The sequence below is a fragment of the Rhagoletis pomonella genome, unplaced genomic scaffold, assembly GCF_013731165.1.
Source record: "Rhagoletis pomonella isolate Grant_MI unplaced genomic scaffold, Rhpom_1.0 Rhpom_scaffold_00009, whole genome shotgun sequence".
Taxonomy (NCBI): Eukaryota; Metazoa; Arthropoda; class Insecta; order Diptera; family Tephritidae; genus Rhagoletis; species Rhagoletis pomonella.
The window spans coordinates 28941384-28956905 of NW_023458563.1; the positions used below are offsets into that span (position 1 = coordinate 28941384).

At 38.3% G+C, this 15522-nt stretch overlaps 2 protein-coding genes across 2 annotated transcripts in view; both read right to left on the bottom strand.

Annotated features, from left to right (window-relative positions):
- Positions 1–13376, bottom strand: part of LOC118745476 (glutamate receptor ionotropic, kainate 2) — a 13691-nt gene extending 315 nt beyond the window's left edge. Inside the window, exons 1-2 of the mRNA XM_036478923.1 lie at positions 13164–13376; positions 12912–13070 (exon numbers count right to left, since the gene is read on the bottom strand). Of these exons, the coding sequence (XP_036334816.1) occupies positions 12912–13070; positions 13164–13257 (253 nt within the window). The 5' untranslated portion in view covers positions 13258–13376. The remainder of the gene's footprint in view (positions 1–12911; positions 13071–13163) is intronic.
- Positions 13377–15314: 1938 nt separating this feature from the next.
- Positions 15315–15522, bottom strand: part of LOC118745477 (POC1 centriolar protein homolog) — a 30445-nt gene continuing 30237 nt past the window's right edge. Inside the window, exon 3 of the mRNA XM_036478924.1 lies at positions 15315–15318. Within this exon, the coding sequence (XP_036334817.1) occupies positions 15315–15318 (4 nt within the window). The remainder of the gene's footprint in view (positions 15319–15522) is intronic.

A 15522-nucleotide genomic window follows, 5' to 3' on the forward strand; every position in this document is an offset into this window, starting at 1 on the left:
AAAATCTCCCTACTATACAAATATGTACAGCAATATTAACTAACTAGCGAATACCCGGCGTGCTTCGCTGCGCCTTAAAAGTAATTTTGTTTTCTTACTCCCTCTCACAACATTTGAAAACAAGCCGAAGAAGAGAACAAGAGAAAGCCGGTTCTTTACATTTTTTCTAATTACCTTCGAAAATATATTAACTCAAAAAAAAAAAAAAAAACAATGCTTCATAGATCGATTTTTTTTAAATCTAACTTCATAAAGTTCTTTAAAAATATTTTGTAAATGAGGCCATAAGAGCTTAGGGGGAGAGTTACAACACAAAAATACATTTAAGGCGCAGCGAAGCACGCCGGGTAATTGCTAGTTTCATGTAAATATCAAAATGTGGACATCATGTTTCATATCAATGTAAATAAAACCATTTCTCGAAGGGGTCGGTATTTTTTTTTGTTATTATTTATTCGTCTACAGAGGTTCTTACAGACTACTAGATGAGTTAAAATTTTTAAATACATTCAACTTGAAGTTAAATACATTAAAATTAAAATTTATAACTTCGGAATATGTGTTGCATAGTCGGATGCATCTTGATATACATAGGCTCATTATATGCATAATGCGATCGTAAAAATTCTCACCTGCCTCAATTCACGTTTAAGCTATTGGAGGTGTAGCAAGTCGTAAATATCACTATAGTCCACTAAACCATTAAGGACATTGTATATAAACATTATTGAGTAGCAACTTCTTCTATCATATATGATCTGTAAACCTAACCGGTTACGCCCACCCAAATAATCGGGACAGCCATTTGGCCAAAGAAGTTTCGATAATAAAAACTTAGTGAAAGTTCTTTGCAATCTTTCTATTTTATTTGAATGAGTTTGGTAGTAATGGTTCCAAATTATACAAAAATAATATAGGAGACTACGCACCAACGAAACACACAGCGATTTTAATATCATTGGATCAGAGAAATCTTCAGAGTTCCTACGAATAAACCCAACCAATGAAAATGCTTTAGACACAATATGGTCCACGTATTTTCGTTTGGGATAGAACGTTGCTGAACCGAATTCTAAGATAGGGCGTTCTTCAACAAAATTCTGAGATAGAATGTTTTTCAATAAAATTCTGAAATAGGGTGTTTTTAAATAAAATTCTGAAGTAGGGCGTTCTTGAAAAGTTTTCTGAGATAGGGCGTTTTCGAATCAGCTGCCGAGATAGGTCGATCTTCCACTAAGCCATCGATACAGAAATAGAAAAATGTACAGCTTACAAATTCTAATGATATACAGAAGCCGATTTAAGTAAATTATGAATGAAATAACTTTAGTAAAACATATTTAAATAATAATATTCAATTCAGCAAAAATATGTATTTAACGTTAAGACGCAAGAGTTAGGAACTCACTTTAACATGAATTTGTTTAAAGATTATCTACTAAAACTTTGGGTGATTAGTGAAATAAAATTGTAACTATCCTTCTTTATAATTGTTTTTTTTTTTCTTTCTAATGATAGATCTAGAAGTGTTTCTGAGGGTTTAGGCTTTAACTTTAAAGTCTTGGCTTGTGATTCTAAGCCAAGGCTTCGACGGTATGGTATACACGTGCTCCTCCAAACGTTTGGAGTCCACTTTTAAAACTTTTGCAAAGTCAGCAAGCACAGTCTTTGGGTTTTTGCATTATTTGAATTGATTAATTGAAACTACATTTCAAACCAAACTTACCAAAGATAGAGTCGAATAGGATTCAAGGTTTTGAGTTGTAGATCCGGGTAAATATATAATCCACGTAGTTTTACTTATAACCATATGGCTACAGGAACGTGGTTACCATGCGGTATTTTCCCAAAAATCTAATTTTTACCACTTTGTAGAAAAAATAAATTCCAGGCACGATTATATATTTTGTATTATTTCACAAGTCTTTTGTTCAAAAAAAAATACTTGGATGAGTGCACTATTTTCCGATAAAATATTTCGCAACTTTACTCTGTCGAAGTCTCAAGCGAAAAGGCAGAAGAATGGTCGACTTCGCTTCGAGAGACATATGTATTTCCATTTTTCCCTTTTCCCTATTTTTTTACATGCCACTGCTGCTTGTCAAGCATAATCATTAAAGGCTCGATTACTCGAGTTCCCAGAAAGTTATTCAAAGAAAGGCAACTATCACATATCGGGGATTTGATTAAGTAAAATATTATGGAGATTTCAGAATTATTTATTGAGCTTAACCAAAATTTATATTTGTATTCATGCTGTTATTTTTGCTTAAATACCCTTAAACCATCATATAATTAATATTAATTTCCCAAACCCCAAATCAATTTTAGTAGTTAATTATTTTTGTCCAGCTAAATCGTCACTTTTGCCTTGTGTGCAGTGGTTGGAAATATTGGATCATACTTTCACTCATTCTAGCCTGTGACATCACACTTACTGTGAATCTTACAGTTGCATGACTGATAAAGTTAAATAAGTTCTCTAAATTGCTGCAAAACAACTTATGGCCAACTGAAGAGTTAAGAAGGCAACACTGTTTTCGTCGGTTTGCGCCCGAATGTTTTGTACCAAGTCTAGGAGACTAAAGCTCGGAACACTTTGACGACTGCAACTTCACGACGTAACGACAGCGACATCATTTTGTCGACAAATGTCGCCTTGAAGCCAGCTTCTTAAACATTTTGAAGACCTCAGCGACATAGCAAACAACTGATTTTAAAGTTTGACATTTTGGTATATTTATTTCACAAATTGTGTATTTTTATTTAAGTAAATAAGAAAAACATGAACAATCAAGAATATGTGATTAATTTTGCGACAATTTAATTTTGCAGCACTACATCTACTCATTGTCGCCGGCAAAATTAGAAATAGATTTAATTTGGCGACGTCGACAATTGCAGTCCTGCAGCCAAGATGTCGTGCTGTCGTCAAAATAATTGTGTCCGTAAGAACGTGTGTATTTAAAACTTGACAGATGCTGCTTGTCGCTTGCTGTCGTCAAAGTGTTCCGAGCTTCATTGGGGGCTAAAGCCAGACTGACGTTCGATTAAGAGTCTATGATTTTGCACATATGAAATCATTTGCTTATGTAATATGCGCTCAACAACTTTAAACGGAAATGGCAGAATACCTGTGGGTCTATACTCGTTATTCTTTTTGTGAGTAGGGATTCCGTTTGCAACATTGCAGCTCTTTGGATAAATACAGATGCTCATTATGGAGTTGACTAAATAGGTTACTTGCTGAAAGATCATGGGAAATATGATCTTGAGAAATTTTACATTAACTTCACCAAATGCTGTTAATTTTTCGTACCAAGGTTATTAAATGCACTGAGTTTGGTAGAAATTGATAAATCGGTTACCAAGATACACATTTTTGGTCAGAAGCGGGCGGAACCACGTCCAAAATCCAAAAATTTATAATACAGTTTTCTGCTCAGTGGTCATTGCAATAATCGATTGTGAGTCAATTAGCTTCAGTAGTTACTGATTTATCATAGTTTCCGTGTTTCTGTAAATTATCGTTATATGGGAGGTAGGCGTGGCTATTGCCCGATTTCAAAGATTTTCAACAAATTTCTTAGCTGGAACCTAAGCAAGGCTCGTACCGAGTGTGGTAAGGATTGGTGAAGCGGCTACTAAGATACAGTATTTCATCATAATAATATTATTTTGCACCCAAATTCTACTTCACATACGAATTTTCAACAATTTGAACCCAGGTGCTGATGAGTGAAAGCGCGCACTGCTTACCACTACACCGCAGCGGCCGACACTGAATCTATCTCTATTCCTTTAGGCTGTTACAAACAACAGTTATGCGAACAAAGTTATAATACCCTGTGCACAAGTGCACTCGGGTATAAATATATTAGTTGTATTAGTTAGTTTTTACATTTTAATCCTTATCTACATTTTCTAGCAGTGTAAACTTTGAGAGAAAAGTTCATTTGGCACGGAAGTCTTTTTCAGGTGTATTTTTTCTTAGGCTTTGTATAAAAAAAGTACAAAAAGATAAAAACTGTATAAGGTTGGTCGAATGAATGGCCTTCCTAGTCACCAGTTCCGAGTCTATTCGATTTTTGAGTATGAGGCCTTATGTTGGACAAAAGAGGGAGTATAAGGGACTCAAAATGGGGAAAATTAGCCTATGGTTACAGAAGATATGGAATAAATTAACTGACGAAGACCTGCATGCCAAATTAACTTTTCTCTCAAAGTTTACACTGCTGGCAAATGTAAATAAGGATTAAAATTTAAAAAGTAATTAATACAACTAAAGTAAAATCTGTGGAAAATTAACAATAAAATACCTTTTTCGGAAAACCTATAAAGGACACTTTTATTTCTCAAAAAAACCTGGGTAACAGTTATTCGTCGCCACGCTGTAAATTAAATTTTCATATTGACATTTTGGGGGAAAAGGATAACCTTCTAACTACTATTTTTAGTAAGCTTTTTTTTCAAATAAGGGCACAAAGTATTCAACATGGGAGGAGCTAAAGGGTTACCATTATTTACCGTAGCTCTCTCAAGTTGACAATTCAATTCACATTTTATTTCTTAGTTTGAATACACCCCCATAATGACCCTACCCCATATTTAGATAGAGACTTATAGCGCACCAAGATTTAATCAGAGGGTATTGTTCGCGCCTATCCAGCTTCTCTTATGTACTTGTTTAGTATAAACTACTTCTGGTAACGCTGTCAGAGATAACTATTTTTTTTTCTCTCTAATAAATGGATTTGACATAATCGAACATAAACCCGCCAATATTTGCTAAATTTATTCCGCGCTGACATTTGCAACATGTCATCTCTTAAAATCCGTGACTCCGCGTTAAACGTAATCAAAAGCTACTTCTCCATCTTCTTATTTGGCGCTGTAACCGCTTAGCGATTTTAGGTGAGTTCAACAAAGCACGCCAGTCGTGCAACCTGACGCCAATTGGAAATGCCAAGTGAAGCCAAGTCCTTCTCCACCTGGTCTTTCCATCGCAGTGGGGGCCTTCCTCTTCCTCTGCTACCACCAGTGGGTTCCGAGTTGAATGCTTTCAGAGCTGGAGCGTCGGTGTCCATTCGAACGACATGGCCAAGCCAGCGGAGCCGCTGTGTTTTAATTCGCTGCACTATGTCCACGTCGTTGTAAAGCCCATATCAAAATCTTTCTCTCGAATACTCCAAGAGCCGCTTCATTGGATGGTGTCATTGTCCATGCTTCTGCGCCATATACCAGCGCGGGCATGATGAGTGACTTATGGAGTGTGGTTTTCGTACGTCGAGAGAGGTCTTTACTCCTGAAATGCCTACTCAGTACAAAGTAGTACTCGTTGGCAAGAGTGATTTTGCACTGGATTTCCATGCTGACATTATTATCGGTGTTAATGCTGGTTCCCAAATAAACGAAATTCTCTACATTCTCCAAATTATAACTGTCAACAGTGACGTGGGTGCCAAGGCGCAAATGTGCTGACTGTTTGTTTGTTAACAGGAGATACTTCGTATTGTCTTCGTTTATCACCACACCCATTCGCTTTGCTTCCTTATCCAACTTGGAAAAGGCAGAACAGGCTTCGAGGTTTTTGTTACCGATGATTTGGATATCAGCGGCACAAGCCAGCAATTGCACGCTCTTGTAGTAAATTGTTCTTAAGCGGTTCAGTTCTGCAGCTCCTATCATCTTCTCCAACATCAAATTAAAGAAGTCACATGAAAGGGAGTCACCCTCTCTGAAACGCCGTTTAGTGGTGAACGGCTCGGAGAGGTATTTCCCATTTCTGGCGGAGCTGGTGGCATTGCTCAACGTCATTTTACACAGCCGTATGAGTTTTGAGGGGATGCCAAATTCAGACATAGCGACGAATAGGCAACTCCTTTTAGTACTGTCAAAGCGGCTCGCGGTTTCGCGGTTTTTTTCGAAGATTTGGCGTATTGTGGTCTATGGTGGAATTGCCAGGCCTAAAGCCACACTGATAAGGCCCAATCAGTTCATTGACGGTGGGCTTCAGTATTTCACACAATACGCTCGATAAAACCTTAAAACCTATGCTTAGAAGGCTGACGCTTGAAGAGAAATGGTCTCGCTTTTGCGAAGCACAGCAGGAAGTGGAGCTATCGCGTGAGAATGGGAACGCTTCCATGGAGGAGCAGGCACGCATACACGAAGAGGAGTGGTATAGCATCGCCAAGGCTAATTTAAAACGCCTATTATCAGCTCAAAAGCAGTTATCGCATCAAACTTCCGTAAAGGTAGCGCCTGCTCCAGGGCCACTTCCTAAACTGCAGTTGCCATCGTTTAATGGCGACCCCAATCAATGGTTGTCTTTTCACGATGGTTTTGCCCACTCGTTAATGCGAATGCGAATTTTTCGGACGGACAAAAATTGCATTATCTGCGGAATTGTTTGTGAAAGGAGAAGCATTAGATTTGGTGAATATCTTGGCGGCGTGTGACAGCAATTATAATGAGGCTTGGGACTTATTGACCGCGAAGTACAAAGTCATGCGAGTGATGGTGGTATTAAATGCTATCCTTCAGCATGTTGGCGCGCTGGCGTTGTTGGCGTTTTGGGACGATTGGATCATTCATTTAACCGTATCCAAGTTAGCATACGAAACCCGCAAGAAATGGGAGCTATTGCGTGTGGTAGATGATCTACCATCCTTCACCGCTCTTCGAGAGTTTCTCGAAACTCGTGCACGCTCATTAGAGATGGTGCCACAAGTAAGCGCTAATACAAAAAGAACGTTCTTCACACGACATGCAGTCAGTCGGAAACACGGGACCATACATCGGCCGCTACAAAAGTGTTGCATTATACTCCTTGCAACGGTGGGCATAAAATCTTCGCATGCCCGCATTTAAGCCAACTCGACTCGGCATCTTCGCCACCACACGTTACTTCATGCAAACTTCACCGACCAAACAGCAACGCCCGCTAGCAGTTCATGTAATTTTGATGACAACCGCTGAGATTGTGGTTTAAGGCTACGCTGGTCGTTGGCAAACCTCCCGATCTCTGCTTGACAACGGCTCGCGTGCTTCATTCGTCACCGAGGCGTGCGTCCAACGCATACGCATCCCCAGAACACCATCATCCGCTTACGTCACTATAAGAAGGTCGTGAGGTGAGGTTGTAATGTGCATATCGCCGCGAAATCTAGATACCAAATTTCAAGTGAGTGCACTTATCTTATTGACAATTACTAACAATATCCCCACCACCCCTGTACCGACGTCCTCATGGCCGCATCTCACCGACTTACCACTAGCTGATTTACATTTCTCAAAGCCTGGTCCAGTAGACTTTTTAATCAGCATGGACGAAATGGAAAAATCCTACTCAGTGGTCTGCGTAAAGGTGAACAGTTTACCCCAATAGCACAAAATACCGCGTTCGGTTGGGTACTGTTTGGGAACGCGACTAATTTGCAACGCCCACCTTTGACAATATCGACTTTACATTGCGATACGCAGTTAGCCCAACTTATAAACAAATTTTTGGAACTCTAAGAGTTGCCCCCTCGAAGGTTTTATACACCAGAATAATCATTTTGCGAAAACCTCTTCGTTGAAACAACCGAACGGGCAGAAGACGGTCGTTACACTGTGCGTTAACCATTAAAGACAGACATCCTGATCGGTTAGTCGAGAACCGCAGCCGTTCGAGCCTTACTCCGCATGGAATAAAGATTTGCCGCTAACAAACACCTTCGCCAGGAGTACAGTAAGTTTATGCAAGAACTTATTGACATGGGCCGCATAGAGTTAGCCGAGCCAGCAACAACAAGCGTATGTATATTACATGCCATGCGGTATTAAAGGAAACAAGCGAAACGACTAAACTCAGAGTCCTGTTCAACGCACCTATGATGACATCGTCAGGTAACTCTTTAAACGACGCTGTCATGGTATACCCGCAGTTGCAGCAAGACCTCATCTCTGTTCTGACTCGCTTTCGTACTAAAGGCTTTGATATAATTGCAGACGTCGAAAAGATGTACCGGCAGGTTTACGTGCTAAGCTGGTGCGGAAAGTCCAGTCAAGTTTGAACCACTCAATGGGCAAGTTGTACGCACGGACGGACTCCATGGTTGTGTTGGCGTGGCTACAAAGCAATGCAAGTTGCTGGGATGTGTTTGTTGCCAATCACGTCGCCGAGGTACAGGAAGTTTCACCGGCATCACATTGGAGGCATGTCGCCTCAGAGAACAATCCCGCTGATTGCGAATCGAGAGGTATTACACCATCACAGCTTCTTGCGCATCCCTTGTAGTGGCATGGGCCACCTTGGCTATGGGAGGGCAACAATTGTCGGCTGATATCCGCGCAAAAACACAACACAGAGCTCGAGTTAAAATCAAAGAAGACCTTTGCGCATCTAATTCAAACCGCTGACGAATGGGACCTGTTGACCAAATATCATTCATTTCACAAACTTAAACATATAACCGCTTAGCTATTGCGCTTCGCCAACAACACAGGCATCACAGCTTCACAGTCTGGTTCAGAAGCACTAAACATGGGCTGTTTAACTTGTGCCGAAATACGAAGTGCCGGAGTAGCATTGGTAAAGTATACCCAGTTTAATTGTTTCGAACAAGAAGTTTATAATTGCAGGTTAAACAAACCTGTACCGATGCGATGCAGCCTAGCCCGGTTGCAACCGTTTCTACATTCAAATTGTATTATACGTGTAGGAGGCCGCATCAAAAACGCCGTGCTTTCAGACGATGACAAGGAATCGCCGCTTGCTAAGGTATTTGCTGCTGAGATACACCTAACGGTTTGGGTACCCGGTATTTGAATCCTTGTGCGTGGGGTATATCGCCATTGTACGCGGTGCAGACGACTGAGCTGCTAGCCAATACATCAACTCATGTCTGATTTACCCGCAAGCCGCGTCATCTCTACGCGTTGTTTCCTGCATAGTGCGGCCGATTTTGCTGGCCCTTATGCCTTGATATTTACCAAGGCATACATCCATCGGCGTAGCCAGAATGAAATTTAGGGTGGGGGGGTTGGCTCGACCCTATTAAGCTGGCATTTCAGGGTACTAATTTATATATATATAAGGAAAATTTTAAAGTTAGGGGGGGAGCGGCTCGAGCAGCCCCCTCCCCTACCTGGCTACGCCCATGCATACATCTGCTCGTTTATATGTATGAGTACTAGTGCAATGCATCTCGGGCTGACTAGGGACCTCCCCTCAATCACCTTTATTGCCGCTTTTAAAGGTTTTGCCAACAGAAGAGGCCACTGTCAGCATATTTACTCCGAAAACGGCACTAACTTCGTGGGTACTGAGAAGGAGCTGCGGATAGGGACACGAATTTCGATACGATACGATACCATATCGATACTTTTGGCATTCGATACCGATATTTTCTACTCGATAGTTTTAAAACGATATTTTTTGGGGTCGAGTACCAGAACCCTAGTATCGCATCGGATGTCATAAACTCACATTACAAGAATAATGGCGCATATTCATAGTCATATTTAGTTCACAACTAAGTCGAAACTATCTTAAGTTACAACTAAAGCTCTTCATAGTCGCCTTAGTTTCGACTTTTCTGGCTAAGTACTAACTTAAAATTTAGTTTCGGCTGCAGCTGCAATTAAGTCGTAACTAGGAAGAAGTATTCTATTAAATTAAGGAAAAAAATACGAAATATGTAAAAATAATGTTGGCAGAGCGTGATTTTGATAATATTGAATGATCTCCAGTTGAAATTTACAAAGAGTGATCCATTTGAATAGGAAGACGAAATTAAATGCGTATTACAATTCGAATAAGGCTGCTTCACAATTTTATAATTAGAATGTTTTACATATATAAATGCTCAAATAATAAGTCAATTTCAAGCTTGTTCTTATAAAGCAAATTAGTGCATAACATTTAGGTATGTGTTTGTATATTTCACAGCATGCTTTCGATAAACATCTACTTCACATCATTGCGGTAGTTCTGAAATAATTAACAAGAAACTTATACCTTATTATTTTGCATGAAAGTAAAAATTACATAAACGGATGATCAAACTTGACATTATTTAATAAAAATGTAATTTCTCCAAAATATAGTAAAGAAAAATCGATACATTTTCACGCTCGTTTTGCAATATCGTAAAACTAAGTTAAAACTACTTAGAAGAAGTCTAAAAGAAATGAATTTTAAGTTGGTACTTAAATTTAAGTTGCAACTTTTTTAGTTTCGACTTAGTGGCTGGACTATGAATACGCGCCAATGTTATTAACAGCTCAACCTAATATTACCGGCGAGAGTTTTTCTACGCACGCACGCAAGTTTTTCTCATTTGATAAACCGAAATCAATTTGCGTGCGTGATTTCTAAGGTTGCAAACAGAGTGGAAGCGAAGCCGAAGACGAAGATGAAGATGAAGACGAAGCCGAAGACGAAAAACAGTGCAGTAGTAAACATATGAAAGTGATCACAGTGCAAGCAAAGACGGAGACGAAGATGAAGATGTTGCGCAAGCGGTCAGCTTGAAACAGTGCGGTACTGTTTTCAAAGACGAATCGCTTGCTGTGATGAGTTGTTTACAATTTACTTAACTGTTTGCAATTGTGAAAAAACGCGTTTTTTAAGAAATTGGCTAAATTTTTGGCAAAATGTAATCAAACGTATTAATTGGCATTCTTGTCTGTCCGTCTTGCCGTAACACATAATAGAAGTGGCGAAATTCTCCAAAAGTTGTCCTATTTAAACAAATTATTTCATGAATTGCCGTTTTTTTTTATTTTCTTTTGATTTTATCTAAAAAAAGGGTTTTATTTAGAAACAGATCTTCATATCATTCATCTTCAACTATGTACACTCGCCAGCTTGCCCGCAACGCAAGCAATTCGTCTTCGGCTTCGTCTTCATCTTCGTCTTCGGCTTCGCTTCCACTCTGTTTGCAACCTAAGAGTTGCATTTCTGTCAAATTTAGAGAAGTTTGCTGAAAAAAATTTGAATCCATAGTCGCGCCAAAATGCCAATTGAGCATAAACCTCAAATCGAAATGTCACGCAAGACAAATCGTGGAATTTGAGTTAGCTTTTTTCGCACGCATATAAGGTTGGCCTGTAACAATTCTTCCCGATATAAATCGGGCTTTAAAGAGCAGAAATCTAAACTATAGTTAGGATTGCATGAAATGGGATTTGAACCCACGGCCTCGGTGTTTTAAGTCAACACCTCAATCTCTACGTTTTGAAATAATAAAAAAGTCCGGCGCTTACACAATATGTTATTGTTTGGCCGAACTTCTCCTCCGATTCGTCGCGTGCGCCTTAATGTTGTGGCACAAAGGAGGTTCCTTCAGTTTTGTGTTGACTCTGAACGGCGATTGTATTTTATGACAAGCTGTTTTTCATTTTCAAGGCTTGCGCACTTTTAACCACTGCACCACAGCGGCCTATATGCGAGACCTATATTCAGATAAATTTTTATCGATATCTGGAACATCGAGTCCTTTTATTCCGATATTGATGGGTACCCGATATTTTTAAAGCGATGCTTTATATGAGTACCATATCGATACTTTCGGTTCGATATCGTGTCCCTAGCTGCGGATCGCATACGAACGCTGCATCAATGACGACAAAGTGTCATCATATTTCACCGACGCTCAAACGACCGGGCATTTCAACCTCCCGAGCGCCCCACACATGGGTGGCTTTTGGGAGTCTGGTATAAAGCGCGTTAAGTACCACCTCAAACGAGCACTGGGCCCGGCGCTTTTAACTTACGAAGAGTTTGCAACAGTATTAACTAAGGTCGAAGCCTGCGTAAATTCGTGTCCTATTTGCTGCATTACTACCGAAGTAAACGACTTGGAAGTCCTCACACCAGGGCACTTCATAGTCGGCGAACCACTTAAGGGTTTCCCGACCCTGACGTTGAAGTCTTTAAAGGAACTATTTTTCAACGTTGGCAATTAATCGCATCAATCCGACAGTATTTCTGGAAATGCTGGTGGGACGAATACCTTGTCAGACTTCAACAACCCTCAAAGTGGTTACGCTCAACACCGAATTTTCAGAAAGACGACGTAGTAGTTGTACGTGGCAGTAACGCGCCACCCACTAAATTCAAACGTGGTCGCGTACTTAGCATCCATCCGGCCTCAGATGACCGTGTTCGAGTCATAAATTTAAAAACATCCGAAGGGGAACTATTGAGACCTGTCGCTAAGTTATCGTTACTACCAACAAAGAACGACATTTTTTCCATATGATTTATGTATTTGAAACAACTTGAATTGAAATTGTAAAATTTGAACAGTCGTTCAAAGCGGCCGGAATGTTCGCGCCTATCTGGCATCTCTTATATACTTGTTTAGTATAAACTACTCCTGGTAACTCTGACATCCTTGCTGTTAAAGCTAACTTCGTTTTTTTCTCTCTAATAAATGGATTTGACATAATCGAACGTGTTTGGGTTTTTTTTCTTATCGAAAGGAATCCGCTTTTAAACATTTATTAAACCCGCGAGCGATATTAAGCGTTAACAAGTATTTTAAAATATTTTAGCAATGCCACTTTTAATGAGCCGACATCGAACTTCTTTAAAATAAAAGTCAAAAGGACTCATTTTGGTTGCCGTTAAGGGGTTATAATTGTGGACGGAAAAATTTTCTTTTAAATTTACTATGGTTCTCCTAAGCCAAGAATTTGAGAACAATTTGTACAAATAATTACATACCAAATGATTATTTTGTGACCAAAAAGTGGAAAATTCAACCACTTAGGATTCCACTTCCACTTATGGAAATAACCATTTGGATACAATTTGGTTGACACCCTGAAATGGCTGTTCCACATTTAATATGAAATTCTTGGCCATTTAATTTCTTTGTGAAAAGTATAGGCATTCTATTTATTGTTTTTAGTACCTTTTTGACAGGCATGAAATGAGTCATCTTTGGCCACATGCTGCAAATCAAACGTAAGTTTCGTCTCCGGCAGCAAACTTTTATCCTGATTAATGCTATTAATCGCGTACTTGAATGCCAGGTCGGTTGGGCCATTGTGCTTGCCGGAAGATATAGCACCTACAGATATAATATTCATATATAAATCGTTTAGAAAATATGTGCATACATACGTATTTATGTATAGATGCGTATGTGATCAGCTATACTCACCGATACGTATGACTGGTGGCAGTGTTGAAGAACCTCCATATAAGGCCAAAATAGCCATGAAAGTGTATTGAATTCGTCTCAAATAAAAAATCATTATGAAAGTTTCATGAGCGCTGTCTTGAATTTTAGTGTGGTTTTTGTTATTAATGTCAGTATACCCTAAGTAGTCAACTCTATATACTCTATAGTAAAGGTTCGTTTTCACGAGCTCAAAATTGGGCAATTTCAATTGTCAATTTCAATTTGAAATTGTAAATATTAGTTGTTTACAATCGTTGTGAAAAGGAGAAAGATGAGGTTTTTGTTGACATAGTCTTGCCATTTTGTACTATTTTAAGAACTGCGAAGTAAAAGAAACTGAACCAGTTACAGATTTTACCTTAGATTTTCTTAACAAATTATAACAAGAATTTGCTCCAGCTTTTGCCGAGAGGTAAATAAAAGCTCTGCGTACACTTTTAGCGCATAATTTCAAAAATGTCAAATAAATTAATTAGCCAAACAAAACGGCTCCATCCATACATATATGTAAGCATAACATAGGGATGTTGCGAATGTGGAATTTCAGACAACCGCGGATGCGAATGCGGATGCGGATGTCAAATATTTTTAAGATATGTAAGTATGTAAGTACATTAAGTAAACTAAGTTATTTAAAAGTTAGTAATTTTTAATAATCTTTATTTTATTTAGTAATTGAATTCAAAAATTGGAACATTATATTTAATAAAGAGTAATGAGAATTGTATCGGGGCTGAAAATGTCGGATGTATCCTCCTGACTTTCATCTTCACTTGAAGAATTTAGCATAACGACCTCGCCGTTGTTTAAACACCGCTTTCAAGCCAAACCAGATGCATCAGGTTTTTCTAAAGCTTTCTAAAAACAATTCTTCATTTTCATTCCTTTGGCTGTTTCAGAATTTGGGGAACCTGTAACGTTATCAGCATTTTTCGATTTTAGTTTTTGTAATTAATTTTTAATACTTGCTTTTACGACTGGTGTGAAAAACTTGAGCTTAAAGCGAGCTAAATAGGTGGATACGGAAAATAAATTATTATTTTCCAGGAATGAGAATTTCGAACAAAATTCTGTTTTAAAAGTTGTGGCTGCCAGCCGAATCGGATCAGAATATTCTTATTTTTTTTAAAACCACCCCATTTTTTTATAAGCATTTGAATTATTGGAATCACGGATAATGATGGTCTCAGATAGTTACGTAATTCTTATCTAATTAAAGGTCAGACCTATAACTTTTTAATTTCTTTAGCATTGATTCTCTTTATAACCAGTCGTTGAAAACTTTTGCTGGAAATCCCTTTTGAAGGAGCTTATTCTTTCGACTTTAAATAGTAAAGAAGGCATGCGTAGGGGGACAGTCTTACCACAAAAGTTTTTAGCTAAAGATCCAATGTACAGCGTGATGACGAATAACTGTTACCCAGGTTTTTTTTGAGAAATAAAAGGGGCCTTTATAGATGTTGCGAAAAAAGTATTTTATTGCTAATTTTCCACAGATTTTACTTTAGTTATATTAATTAGTTTTTAAATTTTAATCCTTATTTAAATTTGCCAGCAGTGTAAACTTTTAGAGAAAAGTTAATTGGCACGCGGGTTTCGTCCGTTAATTTATTCCATATCTTCTGTAACCCCATGCTAATTTTCTCCGTTTTGAGTCCCTTATACTCCCCCTCCTGTCCAACATAAGGCCTCATACTCAAAAATCGAATAGACTCAGAACTGGTGACTAGGACGGCCATTCATTCGACCAACCCTATACAGTTTCTTCTTTTTTTGACTTTTTTTATACAGACAAAGCCTAAGAAAACATACACCTGAAAAAGACTGGCGTGCCAAATGAATTTTTCTCCCAAAGTTTACATTTCTGGCAAATGTAAATAGGGATTAAAATTTAAAAACTAAATTATACATACAACTAAAGTAAAATCTGTGGAAAATTAACAATAAAATACTTTTATCGCAAAATCCTTAAAGGACCCTTTTAATTCTCAAAAAAAACCTGGGTAACAGTTAATCGTCGCCATGCTGTATATATGAAATAAATATTGCCGAAAAAGTAAACAAAATTACTGTTTTTGAAATTTTTGCTAAAAATAAATTCCCCATTTGAAATGATTGAAGCGAATATTTCTAACTACAAAAGGAAATCATGAAAATTTGGTTTAAAATTATAGTGCAAACTGTCTTCTATTATATCTAGCAGCTTTTTTTTAAGAATTGTCCAAAAAAATCACATTAAAGAAAGAAACCAAGCTATTTAAAGCAGAGAAAACAAAAAAAAATAAAAAATATTATTAAAGGGACAATGTTATCTTTGACGTATGTCAAAGGTCAAGTA